The sequence below is a fragment of the Drosophila mauritiana genome, chromosome 2R (assembly GCF_004382145.1).
Source record: "Drosophila mauritiana strain mau12 chromosome 2R, ASM438214v1, whole genome shotgun sequence".
NCBI lineage: Eukaryota > Metazoa > Arthropoda > Insecta > Diptera > Drosophilidae > Drosophila > Drosophila mauritiana.
In genome coordinates, this window is record NC_046668.1 from 14,408,850 (window position 1) to 14,428,142 (window position 19,293).

At 45.8% G+C, this 19,293-nt stretch overlaps 2 protein-coding genes across 3 annotated transcripts; both read left to right on the forward strand.

The window, feature by feature from the left end:
* The first annotated feature begins 416 nt into the window (after nt 1–416).
* LOC117137744 lies at nt 417–1,969 on the forward strand. The gene is made up of 6 exons (XM_033299327.1): nt 417–697; nt 772–897; nt 954–1,100; nt 1,189–1,306; nt 1,370–1,539; nt 1,682–1,969. The coding sequence occupies exons 1-6, from the start codon at nt 499–501 to the stop codon at nt 1,864–1,866; spliced, it is 945 nt and encodes a 314-aa protein (XP_033155218.1). The 5' UTR covers nt 417–498; the 3' UTR covers nt 1,867–1,969.
* Nucleotides 1,970–3,869: 1,900 nt separating this feature from the next.
* LOC117136449 (pikachurin) lies at nt 3,870–18,973 on the forward strand. 2 transcript variants are annotated; one of them, XM_033297366.1, is made up of 15 exons: nt 3,870–4,396; nt 10,072–10,477; nt 12,181–12,297; nt 12,912–13,722; nt 13,928–14,046; nt 14,112–14,458; nt 14,516–14,705; nt 14,767–14,903; nt 14,965–15,182; nt 15,254–15,329; nt 15,390–15,542; nt 15,607–17,021; nt 17,082–17,183; nt 17,285–17,388; nt 17,449–18,973. In XM_033297366.1, exons 2-15 carry the CDS (start codon nt 10,345–10,347, stop codon nt 17,601–17,603), a joined length of 4,077 nt encoding a protein of 1,358 aa, XP_033153257.1. In that variant the 5' UTR covers nt 3,870–4,396; nt 10,072–10,344; the 3' UTR covers nt 17,604–18,973. The 2 variants fall into 2 exon arrangements, with proteins under 2 accessions (XP_033153257.1, XP_033153258.1); XM_033297367.1 differs by having other exon boundaries at nt 3,870–4,125.
* The last annotated feature ends 320 nt before the right edge of the window (nt 18,974–19,293 follow it).

The following is a 19,293-nucleotide window of genomic DNA, read 5'->3' on the forward strand; positions in this document are numbered from 1 at the left end:
CAAACCTTTTTTATATTCATATACTTTTTTTTAATTTTTTCAACCTATGCTCATTGGAAATTGATTAATTTGGACGACAAATAAAACAGTGACAATCGGATAGCATTTACTTTCCATACAATTGCAGCTGTTACATACATCTCTGTTAACTCGCTTGCAGTCATGTTAAATTCAAAATGAAAGGCGGGAAAACTTGCAACATCAGAACTCAAAGGATATGAGCTGCCCACGCAAAGAAAAGTCCTGAATTCCCACAAAAACTGAAAGCCAATCCTTCAATCTGCGAAATGTATTCAGCTGTAAATTGTGATTAATATGAGAAACTTTATACTCCGCACCCCCGGGGACGAATAAAAGAGCCGCCGCACAGCCGGCGAAACAAATGCGGCTCAATTAATCTTCATGAAGTGGCGAAATCAAAGACGCGGTCCGATGTCACTTGTAGATGGCCAGGATGGAGCTGTGGTGTAGACGACTACGGGCTGGTAAGCCGACAACATGTTGCTCGTGGGCCTGAAATGCGCTCTTCTACTGGCCATTACCGGCTGTTTCCTGCTGCCAATTCATGGAGCAGGATCGGATACTGACCAGGTCCTGCCGCACCGCATCTACCGTCTACTGGACGGCCTCTCCGGAGGACGCCGCCTGAGTGCCAGCTCCACATTCGCCCTGCTGCTCTCGCAGTTCCTGATAAAACGTGAGCCCAATGAACCGTACACTCGCGATACGGATGACGGATGTGCGTATTTATTTATGCCCCGTCCATTGCAGAGAAACTGCGCTACGTGGCGCCCACGCGTTACGAGCGTCAGCTCTACTACCATCTGCTGCACAGGATGGAGAACATCAGGAGGGGATCGGGTCTGGTGTCCAGGGCGCATGGTGTCCAAGGGGAGAGTATGCTTGCTACAAAACTAACTAACGTATTATTGTTTATGCTAATTTCTGGTTAGTTCTCAGCATTGCCTTTCAGGCGAATGTGTTGCTGCTGCCTCCCTCGCTGAAACTGGGCGAACTGAATGCCAATGGGGAGTACGAGCAGCTGGCCGAGGTCTACCCGAAAGTGGTCAACGAGGGACAGCTGAACAGGACGCAGTCCGGTGAGTTTGGGGTCATATACATATAATATATAGTAAATATAGTACAGCATATATAATAACAATACCTTTGATTTACCTCTGTATATAGATCTCTGCCTCCGGGATATTGTGGAACTGAAGCCACCCCACTGCAAGCTGCTCTCCGGCGAATGTTTGGAACTCCTGGCTAGTGATGCACCAGCCTACGGATACCAGAGAACCCATCAGTAAGCGTACATATACATATCTACCGCTTAAGACATCTAAAGCTAGACGATAACTCCATCTAGGGTCCTGCTGCTCTACGTGTTGCAGCATCAGGCATGTGCCCCCCGCCTCAGCCCACCACAGGTGTACGAACTGCTGGCCAGGAGTCAGTGCAATGAGGTGGAACGCGAGCAGAACGCCATCCGGAGCCTGGGGCTGCCAGTCGCATATCGCGATCTGTATCTGGAGCAAGGTGAGCAGGGTTCAGTGGGCCGGTGATGGTGGTGATGGTGATGCTGCTATCGCTGTTGCAGCTACTGCTGTTCTATGGGCTATCCTTGCTGGGCTATCGCTGACATATATCTTTGCCTTGCCACATATCTCTGACATCGCAGCCACCATCTGCGGCCTGTTTGGCTACAATGAGTTTGTCAACTGGCGCAACGTAATGGAAATTGGCAGCTGGCTGGAGGGGGATTTGCCGAAGGATATGGATGTATTGGCTGATGACGGCGATAGTCAGCACATAAGCGATTTGGCCTTGGTCTTCTACACAAATGCACTGCTGCTGCTGCACTAATCTATCGAACATTCCCCCAACCCCAATACCAAGCCCATCCATAATTTCTGCTTCTGCTTGATAAGTTAATAAAGTGGCGCTTATTGCTTTATGGTTGTGTCGATTTCAGCAAGTGGCGTGGTTAATACTTTTGTTATTGAACTGCATCGTGGTGAAGTGATGAGGGGAGGGGTGGTGGTGGAGCACTTCGCTTGGAACGGAAACATTTGTAATGTGACACATTACTTGCGCTTGGTTGCTCGCCTGATGGATATGCAGCAGGACGAGAGCTGCGACGACAACACTTTCCATTACAAAATGCTCACTCTGAAGTGGAATACTAATATTTGCCCTGACATACTCGAAAACATGGAAGCCGGAGCTGCGAAGCCCGGAGGCCATCGGAAGGAAAAGGGGTAGCCGCCTGGCTTTTCGGCTCTGGCTTCTGGGTTCTGGGTTCAGGAGGTCCCCGGCTGGATATTAATGCCTCATTTGCTGAATGTTGTCGAGGGTGGCACTGCACAAGGAGGTGGGGGAATGCAGCCAACAAGGCTGCAACAAGCCTGCACTGAGCGAAAAATAAATTCCTTTGGCAGACGTTCTATATCCTTCCTACTCCTTAATCACAGACGTTCTTTGTTCTTTACCTGTTGTTCCTTTGGAAAGTCTATACCATTGCTCACTGTATACCAGCTGTATCTAAATCTTGTTATCGATTTAAGTTCCATTTTGAAGCAGGCATTTCTCCAGGTGCAGCCAGACACACAAACAACCATGTCATATGTCGTTCCCTTTGTCGAGGGTCATGAATAGCGATGGGTCATTAGTAACGTCGACTTGTCAATGCAGCAACAACGCCGACAACAGACTTGCCAAGTCTCGGTTACCATCGTGGGCTGAGGATGCGGGGTGTTGGACACTGGCAGGGTCCTGGGCCCCGTTGGACATGCCTGCTCCTTCTCCAAAGTGTTTTCCTATTTTTTTTTATCATTCCTTTCGGCAGGGGCGAGCAGCGACATCAACCCTTCGTCAACCCTTGCAACCTGATCAGCTGACTTACTGGCCACTGCACAAATAACAACAAACCACCCGCCCACTCCCCGCAAGTAGCAGGCGTCACGGGTTGTTTTTGTACACGCGTGTCGTCGAGTTCATTATGGGCTTATGTCTCTTAAAGTGTGGCTATGTGGCTCTCCGGAGGTGTTTATTGTGCTGTTAACTGTTAGCTCGCTGGCAGCGGCAACAACAAAATGTTGTTTAACATTCTCTCCGGCTCTCTAGCGCCACACATCTTTCACCGTTAGCTTCTCGCCTGTCTGTTGTTGTAATGCGAGCCCGGAATGTTTGTCTGCGCTCATTTTGTTTTGCCTCTTTCGCTCTCAAGCGGCGCATGCGTACGTGGTAAAGCACCTGCGAGAGCGCCCACCAGGCTGGACTTTGATGGGATGACGAGTAAGGGAGAGAGGGAGCTTTTGGAGCTGCTTTAGAGTTGCCAGGTGGGCGTAGAAATCTTTTATCCTGGAATCAACAATTAAATGTTTCCAAAAGAATAGAAATATTAATAAATAAAGGTTTTTGCAGTTTGCCGTCTATATTATTAACATTTTTAGATAGCAATTGCTTGATTTTAAAATGTATTTTAAGTTTATTTTAGGTTTAAATATATATCTTTAGTGCAAAAACTTTGGCTTACAAACTATCGTTGAAAATAACTGTTATAACGTAAAAAACTTGGAGTTTTTAATAAAAAACCCTTTTCGAAATAAGACATCCTTGCAACCCTATTAGCTGAGCTAACTGCGTGAATTGAATTGGCGCCTCTTTACATGGCCGGATAATCGGACAGCGGATATAAAAACAACAACGAGGACCAAGGACTCCGTGTCCGGCGCTCTCTGCGATGTCTGCGTGGGTTTGTTTTTTTCTTTTTTTTCTTTTCCTGCGACAGCTAGACGCTCTCTCGCACTCTCTGGTTCTCAATCTCTCTTCCGTTTGGCAAGTGGCTTTTCCATTCCGAATCGACAGTCATACGCTCAGTAGTCTCCCGTCAATTAGAGTGTAAAAACGTTACGCTCCCACGAAAAACAAACGGAATCGCTAGAAACGCCAGAAATCATCCGTATCCGCCGTCATCAGACATCCGCTCGCAGGATACAACCAAAATAATACATATACACACCGTCGCACAACGAATAAGCCATATAGCCATTGCAGGAAACTAGCCAAAGCGTCGAAATTCCACCATAATTCTCGATTTTCAAGTGCTCCGATCGAAAAATCGTAAGTGCAATGTGAAAGTCAGCTTATACGACAGCTGAATGTGTCAGTGTGAGTGTGAGTGAGTCTCCCCAGCGAGTGAGAGGGTGTGTGGGTGTGCAGGAGTGTGTAAATGTAAATACCACGAAAATCGCTGAACGCCGAAAAATAAAGCACAGGCCAGTGGAAGAAGAGGCGCAGGAGGAGTGGAGAGGAGAGGGAATCAGAAATCAGCGAGGACGAAGCCAGAGGCAGTTGAGCAAGAAGAAGAGGAACAGCAGGAGCAACAGCAAGCGTAAGGATTTCATCTGTGCATGTGTGTGCGTGTGTGTGAGTGTACTTTAAGGAGACGTAAAATTGCGAAATGAAATAATGGAAATTTATGTGGCTAGCGAACTTCAAGTGGCCGCTTCACTGCCCTCACACCCACATATGTACATACACAACCACAAACACTCACGCACACGTACATGCAGCACTTTTATTTATTTATTGCGATTTTTGGGTCAAACTAAAGTTGCAATGATGATGTTGATAATTACCAGTTCGTTCACATCGCCAGCAGTTCAAAAGTCTTTGGGGGAGTTCCCCTTTTCCACCCACACGCACACAGAAGCACTCACATAAAATCGCCCACTCGCACACAAACACACACACACGCGCCCTCGAGTTGAGTTGAGTGTGTGTATGTGTGTGCTTTTGTTTTAGTCCTTGGGTCCTTGCGGGGAAAATTACTTTGTTGTTGCTGTTGGCTTTGTTGTCTTTGTGGCAAGGAACGCGGTCTTTGACAGCTCTCAAGTAAAACGCGCACCTGCGAATTCGCCATAAATTAGGCCCGTGTCCCGCATATAGCAGGATATATAGCAGGATATATAGCAGGATATATATTTAGTGCGACGTTGGGCCGATGTCTAAGCACTCAAAGCGCAGGCAGGATAAGCCCCATGGAAAAAAAACGCGCCAAACCTCAAGGCTATTACAGTGGATACTAGGGATAGTGCGCTCCAAGCCACACATTAACCAAAACTAAAACCACTTTTATTTTATTGGCACGAAAGAAAGCTTAAACTTAAGAAAAACGACAGCCCAAAAAGGCAAACATTCTTATAAATTTTTAAATAACACATGTCGTGTTATTGATTTTTCATCCATCTATAAAACGAAACAAATATTCATTTTATTTATATTTTCGAAACATATTTGATTCATGTGTGTGGTAGGCTGACTTAAAAGATTTTGTTTTTACTCTCAGAAAACAGAAGTTCTGTTTTTCCATTTATATTTATGTTGTTTTGCAAACATGGCTTGCTTATCAAAACCGATATTGTTTACACGGCTCATAGTGCATCATCATACAATCATATTTATTTAATACTTCTAAAACAGCATGTGCGTTTTTATCAACATGGCACAAAATTCTCGTTGATTTTGGTTTTATGGATAGCTTTTATTTGATTAGTAAAAAGAACTTTTTACAAAAAATCAATATATGCGAGCTATTCATGAATATATTTGCTTCTAGTAATCGAATTTTTTAGGTTAATTAAGCTAACCAATGCAATGATAGCAGCTCAAGTTTATAAAAAAACGAATGCTCCATGTCGTTCAAAAGTTGTCAATTAGTTTATATTGCTAGTCGCGCAACTTTTGAATGCAATTGGTTTGAATTTATTCGCTAATTGCTCGAAACTCAACAAAAACGAATCAAATGCTCAATATATGACATTCAGTTATGGCAATGAATTTAGTACTATTTTTTATGAATGCCATATAATTTCTTGGGCTAGAGTTAATGGTCATAAGACTTCGTGCTTTTAAGTAATATTTTTTTTTGTTAAAAAAGCTTGTTAAGAAGGTCGCCTTTATCAGATTTCGTGTTGAAATAAAATTACAGAGTAATTTACCTGTACCCCCTGTATGCCACCACCCCTTTAAATGGTTTGTACCCTTAGGGCTTCCCCATAAAACCGCCTCAGTGCGCAGGAAAAGCGACGAAGATTAGCCCAATTAGCGTGTCTCCACTGTGGTCGCTCGGCTGTCTCTTGCCTGTCATTTTGGCCAGTTTCGGGGAATCGGAAGTGTGGCATGCGTGAATCGAGTTGATTCGAGTTGCTACCCTTAAGAAGCGCCTTTGTTTTTTTTTTTTGTGTTATCCCGTGTATCCCGTGGTTGCTGGCCACCCAATTGGCCCTCCACGGATTTTGTGCTCTATTTACCTGCCTTATAAAAACACAATTTATTGCCGGACCAACGTTTTCCCTTTGTGTTTGGCTGCTGTATAGGAATCGGGTTCTGTTTTCTGTTTTCCGCTCCTGTTTCCATTTCTTTTGGGCCAGGTTTTTATTGTATTTCGCTGTTGCTGTTTTTAGTTTTAGTTTCAGTTTCAGTTTTCGTTTTGCTTTGTTTTATTTCGTCTCGTTTCATTTCCAACTTAACTTTTCCGCTCTGAGGTTGTGATTCTGATTCCGATTCCGATTCTGTGCGCTCGGGGACTTCCCCTTTATTGGCTTGCTGTATAAAGTTTTTGCGTGACATCAGCCATGGATATTATTCCGCTGGAAGCCATTTTGTTTGGCCTTGTTTGCCTTTTGAATCAATAAACTAGCCATGGCATCGAGGGCAGAGCTCCTTAATAATTGAAAAGCAGCGGGAGCTTAGGTTTATCCCCTGCCTTTTTGTTTTCTTTTCAAGCCACAAAGGACACTTGGCCGGAACGCTCAAAAGCAGGCAACACTTTATGTGCACGCAAATAATTCGCTTACCACTTATCCGGCTCACTTTCACTGCAAACGCCATAGTTTTCGGCCATATCTGTGGACAAAAGTTTGCGACTCTCCAGAGCAATTTGATCATTTGTTATGGTCTGGTTGAAACTCTGGTATTCCCACAGACGAAAAATTCCGCATCACTTGCTCGTAGTACTTGGTCACGTAGTATCTAGTGGGCGAAAGTTTTGAATTTACGATTTACGAGGCATAAACTTTATGCCGCAGCTTTCACTCGACTCGATTGAAAGTCGTGGGTAATCTGTGATAAATGAGCCGAGCAACGAATATGGATTCCGTTGAGCAGCCAGCCAACTATCGGCTATCAGATATCAGAAATCGACGATGAATGGCCGCTGCCCAATGAGCTTTTAATTGTGTAATTAAATCACTGCCACTTGGAGCACTCATCTTTGTCCATTAGGCTAATTGGGTGGATCAACTTATTCTCAAAACGAGAAAGTTAACAATGGATATTGACGATTGTCGAGAACGTTGGGCGCCACTCGTTCTCGAACGATTGCCCATTATGAACTTCGATATCCATGCGTTCTAATTAGTTCCTGAGGTCGCATTTTCCAGGCAAATGAGCTCACGTTTTTGTGCCGCCGCTGCTTACCTGAATAATGAGTTTTCCCATCCACACATCGACGGCATGCATTTCGAGCTCTCGAATGGGAAAAGCGGAGCACGGATAGCGGGGAATACTCCGTACCACACACAAAAGTGAATTCTGGGCGACGGGCTTCCACATTCTACATTGCTGGCCATTCGGAGGCGTTGTACCGGAAAGAAATGCCATTAAAAACGCAATAAAAATGCAAAAAAAAAGAAATAAATAAAAAAAAAATTGAAAATGGAGAAAACACTACAAAAACGGGTTGGCAGTGGGGAAATCCCGAATGAAAGAAATGCGAAAATATAACGTACAGAGTGTGCAGATACAAACGTAAAAAAAGAAAAGAAGTATGTGGGTAGTATGTCAACCTCTCTGCACCGTCTGCGTGTGTGTGTGTGTGTGCGGCTGTGTGTGTGTGTGTGGGGAGTGTGGGTAAATAGCCAAGGTGGAAAAATCGATATAAATGAATACGGCAACATTTGGTCGCCCCCGAAAAACAAAAAAAAAAAAGTAAATAAATAAAATGCGAAAAACGAAACCTCGACTGACTCAACTTGAGACAGCGCGGAATGGCGATGGGTTTTTTAGCCCTTACGTCAAACTTATAAAAAAAAGCGAAAAGTTTTCTTGCACGCACAACCATTGCGAGTGCTTACCCACTCATACGCACACACACACTAATGCAGCAAAGGAAAGCCCCAAAGGGAAAGGAGCGGCTGGAGGTAGGGGTAGATAGGGGGTAGGCGGAGGTTGGGGAAAACCTCCCGAGGCCGCTGGCAGTCAACGCGATTTTAAGCGCAGGCATATGAAAATTGCCATAAAAATATATAGTACGCTTATAGTACAAGGGGTTTCCAACAGCGATTGCAGGCTTACACTACCTTTTGTTTTTTTTTTTGGGTTGCAGGTATTTGGAATCCATTAAAAGTGATTCATATAGGATATGCATAAGTAAGGTGGTTCTATTGATTTCTTGACCTTTTCATACACTGGCTATATTATCTATCCTAGCTAAAGTTTCTTTTTTATACTTTATGTTTATAACATGTTTATAATATTGGGCACTCTTATGCCTAACATTTCAAAATTTATCAAACTGATACTGAATATATGTAGAACAGGCCCTAAAGTTCATGATTTCAACGTTATTTGGTCATGAAACTTGTATCTTCTGAATGATTAACTAAAGAAAACTTATTTCTCCTAAATAGCAATGCATCACATGCATCTATTAGTATCTATTTTTATCTAGCACCGAGTACATTGTAAATAAATGAAACACCGAAATAAAGCAGCATCAGCACAAACAGTTAATAGAAGCAACTTCCAGTTGGTTTAGCTTAATTAATCAAATCAAACTTCCGGTCGTCTGGGGGACTTCCTGAATCTGGATGCCTCACGCCCCAGTGGGCCACCAAAGAGTATAAATAAATAACGTTGGAAAAACAAAGAGTGGGGCGAAAGGAATAGGACAGAGAAGAACAGAACATAACAGAGCAGCAGAGCAAAAACCGAAACAGCGGAGATGCTGCGGTTGCAATGTTTGCCCCAGTAAGTATGCTACACATTTCTCGAGCACGGGTTAAGTGCGATGCCAGCGAAAGAGATAGCCATACGAGGGCAGAGTGAGACAGGAGAGGGGAAACGAGAGTGAGAAAAGAGATGTGTGTGTGCTTGCATGTGTGTGTGTGTGTGGCACCAAAGCCTAACAACATTTGCACGCATTTTCCTTCCATCTTGCAGACATCTGACATTTCAATTTAAAATTGGCCAACGAAAAGGCCCGAAAATGGGCAATGAAAACTTGAATTTTCTTTGCTTTTTCGATTTTTCCATCAACTACTGCTGCCTGTAGAAAGTATCTATGCCCATGCCCATGCCCAGCCTTTTTGCTATGCAAGGTAGACACTTTGCCGAATTGTGCTCGTATTGATTTCTAATTACTTGGCCACACAGTATTTGGCTTAAGGTAGGACGCGGAATGGGTGCTGGCCGATGGGCGGTGGGGGTGTTTTTGGATAATGTGTAGGAGTGGCCACGCTTGATGTGGGGCTTTGTCTGTTTGTTGTGGCGGCGTTGCCATGGTGGCTCCTATTGATTTTACTAACGCCATGAATCATGCCAAAGCTCAAGCCTATGCTCCTGGCTACACTGAGAGAAATTAGGCATAATTCGAATTTTATATTTTGTTTATAGCCATGCAATATTACACCATTTACTAGTAAGATAACCATATAAAATAATATCATAATATCATATTAAATCTCATAATTTATAAATGCCACTTGGGAACTAGGCTTTCGTAACTCCCTAAAATACCTCTCCTGCTTTAAGCTCCACTTTCTTTTCATTTTTTTTTTAGTGTACACTCATTGCTTACCCCATACACCCAAATCCACGAAACCTGGTTCCCCGGCGGTGCTCCATTTGGCCACTGCGTGTTTAGCAATTTGTGGTTATATTATAATGACCACTTGATTTGCGTTTGCGTCGGCTTGAGCTCTCTTGCCTCTGCTTTTGCCGCCTACTAATTGCGCGCTTGTGTCGCGTTCCTGTGCGTGTATGTGTGTGCTCTGGTACTTTCAGGTGCTGGAACTCGGGCACAAGGACTGGCGGCAGGACTAGGAGCAACAGTCGCGGTGGCAACGTCGAGACGCATGCACGCTCCATGCTCGCCGCTGGCTGATGGCCAAAGGACTCGGAATCGCAATCGCAATCGGAACTGGAACGCCAGAGAGCAGAGCACCACTACCATCTGTCGTCGAAATCAACTGAATTGAGCGCCGAAAGAAAGCGGAGGGAACACTGCGCCGCATCAAGTATACGCCCCATTGCGCCCACCTGTGGACAGAGTGCAGCATGTCAACTTCAAAGCATCACCAACACCATTGCCGAGTCGTCTGCGTGTGGCTCCTCCTGGTCCTATCATCACTATCGTCGGCCAGCATTGCTGTGGGTGCGATCCCGGAGCCGGAGGAGGCGGCCTTTCAAGGTGCGTTTGACAGAAACCAAGCCCCCCCTTCCCCCCAATGAATCCTTCCCCCCTCCTCCGCCCATGTGACTGTGCCAAGTGCCTAATTTTGGAAATTTCGGGCACTTTCAAGTTTGATATTTGGCACGGGCATTTCAACTTTGAAGTGTCCTACCTATACCGACCCACCACCCATCCCTTTTGACATATCAATAAACGAGGCACTATTGTGCGGCATTTGACATTAATGAGCGACTTAATTATGCGTGAGCGTAGGGGCCAAAAACCAGGAAACCAGTAAACCAGAAAAACCGAACCCAAACGAACGGCGGATGATGAGGGCGAGGGCGAGGGCGGGGGCGAGGCCGAGGGCTCGGAAGTTATGCAATGGCTGTTGTCAAATTTCCAGTACCAATGAGGGGGCGAATCTGTCATTGGCGACGTTGCTGATGTGTGTGCTGCTGACACTTCGATTTCAATTGCATACAAAATGCGATTTTTCAATTTCAATTTGAATACGCAACGCACGGCCGGCGGGCAAAGGAGTTTTCAACGAATGGGGATGGTTAGGTCCTGTGTGGCAGCCAGCTCTCTTGTGTGTGCATATGCAAATGGGCTTGTGTGCTGGCGTCCTCTGTGTCCGGTGCACTTTAATCGTTCCCACACAGTTGCTTAATCAACTAGCAAGCCTGCATGCATGCACAAGCTTTGTCCAGAGCGGCGAATCCTGCCATCTACGCCCCGTGTCCCTGCTCCATCCTCCTCCTTTTGATGGCACTTTAACAGAGTAGCTGACGTGTTCGTGTCTCCATCTTCAGAAAGTGCCACTGCGTTCGTTCCATTTAATACAATGTGTGACGTAAGTGCCGGGCCACTCGGGCGTATGCGTAATGCTTGTAATGTTTTACTTTTCTCCTTTCCCTTTTCGAATGTTTTCGTTTTCCCAGCCATTTCCTCCTTTTGCTCGGGCACAAAATTTCGGTGTCAAGTGAGCCGGCACCGGAATGCACAGGCACAAATGGGCTGTGATTTTGATTCACCTCCGCCGGCCTGCCTATGGAATTTGCATTTAAATTGCCATCGAACTGGGTACGAACAACTTTTCCATTACCGTCGACTAAAAACAGCCAAGCAGAACTATCGGCCAACCGAGTTATTTAAGTAGTCATTATGAATTTGTGCGGTTGAGGAGGAGGAGAGGTGGGGTGGGGGTGGTGCATTTGAAATGCTGCCATGGCCAGCAGTAAATTACGGAAAACGTATGACCGAAGTCGGGAGCAGACCGAAACGTAAGGAAACGAAACCAGGCCCAAAGTCCTTAAAGCTTATTAGAATTTATTGCGGACACGTCGGTCACACCCAGGAACACTCACACACACACACACACACACACACACACACTTCGTTACGGACATGAACGGAGGAGACATGGACGTAGACAGACGGGAACACTCAACTAACCTCAACTGAAGTGAACTAAAATTATGAACCGAACTGAAACGACTCGGCTCGACCGAAAGTTGCCATGCCCCTTATTGCTCCCTTATAGTCCCCTTTTAGCCCCCTTTTAGTCCCCTTTTAGCCCCCTTATCTCCCCCTCTTATCCCCCTTATCTCCCCCTTATTGCCAGCCCCCTTATCACTCCCACCTATATTCCACAATGCTAACTGAACAATCGCACTAAAAACCCACTACCTCTTCCCGCTCCGCCCCACAAAAAACAGGCCACTGTGGACACACCAGCCCCTGCGAACAACTATGCTACGAGATCCACGATGGAATGTACGAGTGCGACTGCATCGAGGGCTACGAGCTGAACAAGAACGGTTACAGCTGTCAAGGTGCGTTCAGGATGGGATTGGGATTGGGTTTGGGGTTGGGATTGGAGATACATACATATGTGCGGATGCATAGATGCAGCTCACTACCGCCAGGCCACAAAAGTGATTTGGCATTTCGGTTATTATTTGGAAATCACCAGTAATGGATGGCACTGGCATCGCAAAGTGGGCGGGATGAGCCACCAGATTACATGTGGAATGCCCCATACTCTGGTGTTACTTGTTTGGGGAATTTGAAATTTTGCAATTGTTCGGCTTCGAAATTTTGTGGCCCCCCGGATGGTAGACAAATTGATATTTTTGTGTTTGTTACTCCGTATTATTTATATATGTGCGTATGTTTTGCAAGTAATTTGTGTTATGTGTTAAAAAAATTACATGGCATACAATCAGTTAGTTGTGTACAATAAGTTCTAATTTAAAATAATATCGATCACGTTTTTATTCCACTTATCCTTAACTATTGAGTTGGGAATATTTAATTTTTATTTGCGACATTTTTTCTGTGTTAATAGGGGAATTAAAGTATTAAATATCATTAATTTTGCCCGCTCACTCGCTGAATTTAATTAAAATGGTTGCTTTTCGTAACCGGATCCATTTCGATTTTCCAGTAATTAACGCCACATCCAACAGTTTGGATGGGCGTGGCAAGTCGGACGAGGATGTGCTCTACCAGAAGGGCGCCTCGTTCAGCGCCAAGTTGGCGAACGACGATGGTGGCAAGGCGATGGCCAAGTCCACGTTCACCCTATCCGCCTCGCAATCCGCCTCGCCGGCGGGCAACGAAAACGGAGAGGATGAGTCCGGATCCGAGGGCGACAGCTACGATTACGGCGAGCTGGAGGACAGCAACTCGGAGACACAGGAACAGAAGCAGCAATCGCTGAATCTTCAGCAGCAGCAACAGAAAGTCAATTCAAACGATTACTACATATCAGCGGAGAGCATCAACTTCAATTCGGAGTCCGAGGGCCAGGAGCAGCAGGATGTGGCCGACTTCAAGGCGGCCAGCACGATGCTGCCCAGCTCAGTGCCCCCCACGCCCAGCAGAAGCACGACAAGGGCAACCGCCAGCCCGACCACAACGACCACGACCACAAGGCGATCCCCCACCAGGGCGCCCAAGCAGCGAGTGGATGTGGACTATGGCGAGGGTGATGGCAGCGATGACTATAGCTACAGCTATAAGTCGGACATGTCCGTCTACGACGATGTCAACAATAATCAATTAAACTTAAGACGCAACAGCAAATCGCAAACATATCAGCAGACAAGCAATACGAACACGGCCAAGAACCGCAGGAAGTACCCAAACGTAACCAGCAACAAGGTCCAAATGCATATCACGAGGCAGACCAACCGACTTGAGAACATATCAGCAGCGGAACCGGCTGTCGTGGGAGCAGCCATGACAACAGACAGGTGGGTCATACAAACGTATTGCTTGGGGGGGTTGAATTCCTCATCCAATTTGGATGGGCGAAATCCTTTGGCCTTTGGAAAAGGATTTCTTTGTTGGTCATGTCGAACGAACTTAGGTATGCAGATGCGTACATGATGGTTGTCAAAGCAGGAAAAGTACTTTAAAACTAATTTAATGTACTTTAAACAACTTATCCCACTGCAGGAGCACTCCCACATGCAATCTGGATTGCGGTTCCGATGGAATCTGTGCCTTGGAGGCAACTGCCGCCAGTTCTCGTTGTCTTTGTCCCTTTGGCAAAACGGGCACTGGCTGTCAGGAAGGTAAGTGGTTGGCTCGAAGGACCAAATCGTAGAGAACTTAACATGTTTACTTTATAAACGCGCAGATATTCGAGCCCATGTGCCGCGTTTCGCCAAGCGATCCTGGCTAGCATTTCCGGCGCTCCATGGCGCCTACAAGCACGTCCAACTGCGCATCGAATTCCGTCCAGAGTCCTTTGACGGCATTATCCTGCTGAGCGGAGAGCGCGATGACCTCACCGGTGACTTTATGGCCCTGCTACTAAACAAGGGCTTCGTGGAGTTCTGGTTTGACTGTGGTTCCGGCGTGGGCAGCGTTCGATCCCGGGAGACCATTCTGCTGAACGAATGGAACTCGGTGATCATCTACCGGCATCGATGGGATGCCTGGCTGGTGCTCAATCATGGCACCAAGGTCCAGGGAAGATCGAATGTAAGTTCGCTGTTCAGAGTTAGGAAAACTTTTTGTAAATGAGTTAAACTCTTTCAGGGATTGTTCTCACGCATCACTTTCCGGGAACCAGTTTTTCTGGGTGGCATTGGCAACATAACTGGGTTGGCCAAGCGTCTTCCTCTGGCCGAGGGATTCGCCGGCTGCATTCGTCGTTTTGTGGCCAACGAACATGACTACAAGTTCACAGAGCATCCCTTGGGCGATGTCATCAATGGATTCGATATACGTAAGTTGTGGCTAATGAAGTTTCAAACAGAGTAATGAATTATATTGATAACTTCCCACAGAGGACTGTTCCACCGACAAGTGTGTGAGGTATCCTTGCCAGCATGGTGGCAAGTGCCTACCTTCAGATCAAGGCGCTATATGCCTATGTCCAATAGGATTTGTTGGTGATCTGTGTGAGATTCGAATGGATCTACAGGTGGGTGTTCTCTGAAAGATCTTATCTCCTTTCGGTTATTCATGTACTTACCATCTCTTAGGTTCCCGCCTTCAATGGCTCATCTTTCCTACGCTACGCTCCACTGGGCGATAGTGCCCTCATTTGGTTGGAGCTAAAGGTGACCCTTAAGCCCGAGCAAGCAGATGGCTTGATCCTGTACTCAGGTCCAGAACATCGAGGTGACTTTATAGCCCTCTACCTCAACGACGGCTTTGTGGAGTTTGCCTTTGATCTCGGCAGTGGTCCAGCTTTAGTGCGGTGAGCATAACACCCAAACTGGGTCACATTTATGAGACATTTGTAATTAACTATACGTCTTTTCTTTCCAGGAGCGAACATTCCCTCAGTCTGGGTCAATGGCACACCATCAAGATCTCGCGAACAGCTCGGCTGGCGGTGCTCAAGGTAGGAAGTCTTTACTGTCCTTCAACTTCCGTTACCCATTCTTTATATCCCATTCCTTAGGTGGATAAACATCAGGAGGTCCTAACCATTTCATCGAACGGCTTCTGGCACTTGTCGCTGGACCAGAATCTCTTTGTGGGCGGCGTTAACCACGTGGACCGTCTGCCTCTGGACCTCAAGTACAAACCCTTCTTCGTTGGCTGCATCCAGAGGGTGAGTGGTACACATCCCGTTTCCGCTTTCAAAATCATTGTCTACCATTGTTCACCACCGACAGATCGACATCAATGGCCACTCGCTGGGCATTGTGGCGGAGGCATTGGGTGGCAGCAACATCGGCAACTGCCCCCACGCCTGTGTGGCACGACCCTGCGGCCCCCTGGCGGAGTGCGTTCCTCAAATGGAGAGCTACGAGTGCCGCTGCAGCATCCACAATGAGCGCTGCAACAAGGCCGCCGAGGTGCCGCCCGAGCAGCTGCCCGAGCTGGCTCTCCACAAATCCAAGGTCCTCGAGACGAAGGACAATGGGGAGGCGGCGAAGAAGGTGTCTGGATTGGCGCACAAGAAGCATTCCAAAAAGCACAGGAATTTGCATAAGCCAACCCCTGCCAAGAGCACGACCACAAGCACCACCTCAACCACCACCACGACCACTGAAGCGCCTTCTGAGAGGACAGAGGAAGCCACTGCGGGGGCGCTAAGCAACGAGGAAATCGAAGATGATATCATATTCCGTCTTGTGCAGCAACAACAGCAGCAGAAAGAGCTCAAGAAGCAGCATCAGCAGACGACTACTACTGCCCCAGCCACCTCAGCCACATCCACTGGTCCACCTAAAGCAAAGCCCAGGCTTTCAGGGAAGCACCATGCCAGCAAGCACGAGCACCATCAGAAGCCCAATGCTGCCTTCACCCGCAAGCTGAGTCGCCTGCCCACCCACTACGAGAGTTTCCAGACGAACCCCGACAGCGATATCCTCACCTTCGAGGATAACAATGACTGGGTGACCAGTCTGCAGCAGCAGGAGTACGGCGATGCCATGGCGGCCAGTCAGGTGCCATTGGCCTTTGAGGATGGAAGCCCCGGAACTCCCAGGTCGAGTGACAACAACGAAGATGACGAGAACGCCTTTGTGTTCGATGAGTCGCTTTTTGACGCCTCCGATGGAACGGAGGAGTACCAGCGCAAGCAACTGGCCCAGGACATGAAGCGCATTATGTCAAATTCAAATGCGCACTCTAGTCACAAGAAGGCTGAGGTCCAGTTTCCACCTCAAGGCAGTCAAGAAGTTGTTTCCCCCAACGAAGACACCTCTCAGTACAGCGACGACTACAACGATGATGAGCTTTTGACCCCAGTTATGCAGGGCGGTGAGGAAGTCAAGCTGGAATCGCATGCCTCCAGCACACCGCAGACCCACACCGACTGGAGTCTTCTGAAGAAGTTCGACCTGTCCGCCGAGCACCAGTCGCAGGTTCAGGGCGTACGCAAGAATTTTGGAGCTTGCTTCGCCGGCAGCGACAGCTATTTCCACTACAATGACGCTGATACCATGAGTCAGGTGATCAGCTACAGCATCGATCTCAATCTGCGCATTAAGACCCACTCGGAGAACGGCGTGATCCTGTGGACAGGACGCCAGGGAACGACGGAGGAACACGACGACTACCTCTCGCTGGGCATCGAACAGGGGTGAGTCGAAGGGTGGGATCTTCATTCCGCACGTACTTATACAATATGTATTCCGAACAGGTACTTACACTTCCGCTATGACTTGGGATCTGGTGAGGTTGATATCCGCTTCAATGGCACCAAGGTCAGCGATGGTCTGTGGCATCGCGTGAGAGCCATAAGGTGAGCACTAAATCTTATAAGTTCTAAGAACTAAAAGGATAAAAGCCTTGAAGTTGATACCTTAAACTTACTAATCCTAACCAAACCCCTTACACTTCCAGAAACTCTCAAGAGGGCTATCTGGAGGTGGATGGCAGAAAGACAGTCACTTTGCGGGCGCCTGGTAAACTCCGCCAGCTTAACACGGACACCGGTCTGTATGTGGGTGAGTATCTATGAGATATGATAGTTCTATGCGGTATACTAAGGGATGTCCTCGTTTCAGGTGGAATGCCCGATGTGGGTTACTTCACGCACCAGCGCTACTTCAGCGGCATCGTCGGCTGCATCTCGGAAATCGTCCTGGCCGGCGAAATGAAACTGAACTTCGATCCAAATACGCTGGGAACGGAGCACAATGTGGAGACGGGCCTCCTATGAAACGCTGCACGCACGCCTCAAGACTTTTGATATCGACTAGTTTAAATTATATGTTAAACCACACAAATGTCCTTCGTCGATTTGTGTTTGTACAAATACGCTTTTAAAACCAAAAAAAACAGAGAGAAATCGAAATTGCAGAGTTAGGATGAGGAACATTTTTTTACACCACGATACGGAGGAGAGACGAACTAAATCTAGATGGGAAACATACTACATATTATATACACGCATATTGAGTATATACAAATGGGCATACATAGATATATATATATACATATATATTTAAAGCAGAGGAAAACAATTCGAAAAACCAAGGCACGCTTCTTATAGAGCCTGTGACTGTCAATACTTCAGATCGGAATAGTTTATATATAACTTTAGCAAAGGATTTATATCGGAGGCGTAGTTCATATAGAATATGAAACAAGATCGGAAAAATCTGAGTAACCGAGCTGTCCATTTGGCGCGATTTGCGGAATTAACGAAATTAACGACAAACGATTAACGAATTAACGAATGGCGTAAGAAATACTTTAGTGTGTGGTCGCTTTTTTTGAACGAACCGTTACGCTTTACATGCAGAGCTGCCATCTTTTTGTACCACACACACACACAACGACAACTCACACACACACTACAAGCACAGAAGAACTAACACGGTTACAAATGCAAATTGGCAATTCTTTCGTTTTTCGCATAGCTGTACCTTAAACTATGAACTGTAAACTGTATAACTGTACATTCTGTACTATGTGGCACTTCTTGGAAGGTCCAGTCCAAAAACGAACGAATCAAAGACCGGAAACGAGATAAATCGAGATATGTAGGTGGAAGTGGGATGCGATGATATGAGGAAACAAACATATTAAGTGGTAAGTTAATAAATGTGTAGCGTGTACTAGCTTGTAAGTCGGCACACTAACACACACACTCACACGAACGAACTAAACACACTCACAAACACACGCCTGCCTATATAAACTTTTATATCAAAATCGTAAGATACTAAAGACACCAAAGATACTTAAGACATACGTAAGAACACCAAAGCAAACACACTATTTAAACACTTGAAAACGCGCTGAGTCAGAATTGAAACTAGTGGGCGATTTTTAACAATTTATACTATACAATAAAACACTCACAACAACCACAAGCAACAGACAAAAACAAAAACAACAAGAACAACTAGCTAATGGAAACCAAACAAAAAACGAACGCAAAGCAATTTAACAATCCCATAGCGAAATTTTTAAATGCGAGACAAACAACTAATCCGAATAGCCTGTTGAAACAATTGTAAAAGAGCGAACAAAGTATGGTATATGGTAAATGGTAAATAAAAATAACTAACTAAGGAGGTGGAATCGTTTGTATTCGTCTTATGAATATAATTTTGTAGCTTAATGAGATAACAACCACGTATGTAGTTATATATACATCATAAACACATATGCGTAACTATATATGACTATGAGAAACTATAGAAACAATGGCGTAAAATGAATAAAGAAATCACAACCACCAATCAATGTAAAACTAAATTAAACGACATTCAATGTAGCTTATTTATATAACAAATGAAGATCGCGGCATTGAGATATTTAATTTCGTACATTGGTTTGCAGAAAATAAATTAAAAAACGATTATAAATGTTGTTTTCTTGCTTCTGGTTAAACTCATGGG

What these genes read in the sequence shown, in the direction of transcription:
- LOC117137744 (XM_033299327.1), top strand. Translation starts at nt 499, where the DNA reads ATGTTGCTCGTGGGCCTGAAATGCGCTCTTCTACTGGCCATTACCGGC. An exon ending in GCATGGTGTCCAAGGGGAGA is followed by an intron (nt 898 to 953) that starts GTATGCTTGCTA and finishes ATTTCTGGTTAG; the next exon opens with TTCTCAGCATTGCCTTTCAG. An exon ending in GCTGAACAGGACGCAGTCCG is followed by an intron (nt 1,101 to 1,188) that starts GTGAGTTTGGGG and finishes CTCTGTATATAG; the next exon opens with ATCTCTGCCTCCGGGATATT.
- LOC117136449 (XM_033297366.1), top strand. Translation starts at nt 10,345, where the DNA reads ATGTCAACTTCAAAGCATCACCAACACCATTGCCGAGTCGTCTGCGTG. An exon ending in AGATTCGAATGGATCTACAG is followed by an intron (nt 14,904 to 14,964) that starts GTGGGTGTTCTC and finishes ACCATCTCTTAG; the next exon opens with GTTCCCGCCTTCAATGGCTC. An exon ending in AGTGGTCCAGCTTTAGTGCG is followed by an intron (nt 15,183 to 15,253) that starts GTGAGCATAACA and finishes TTTTCTTTCCAG; the next exon opens with GAGCGAACATTCCCTCAGTC.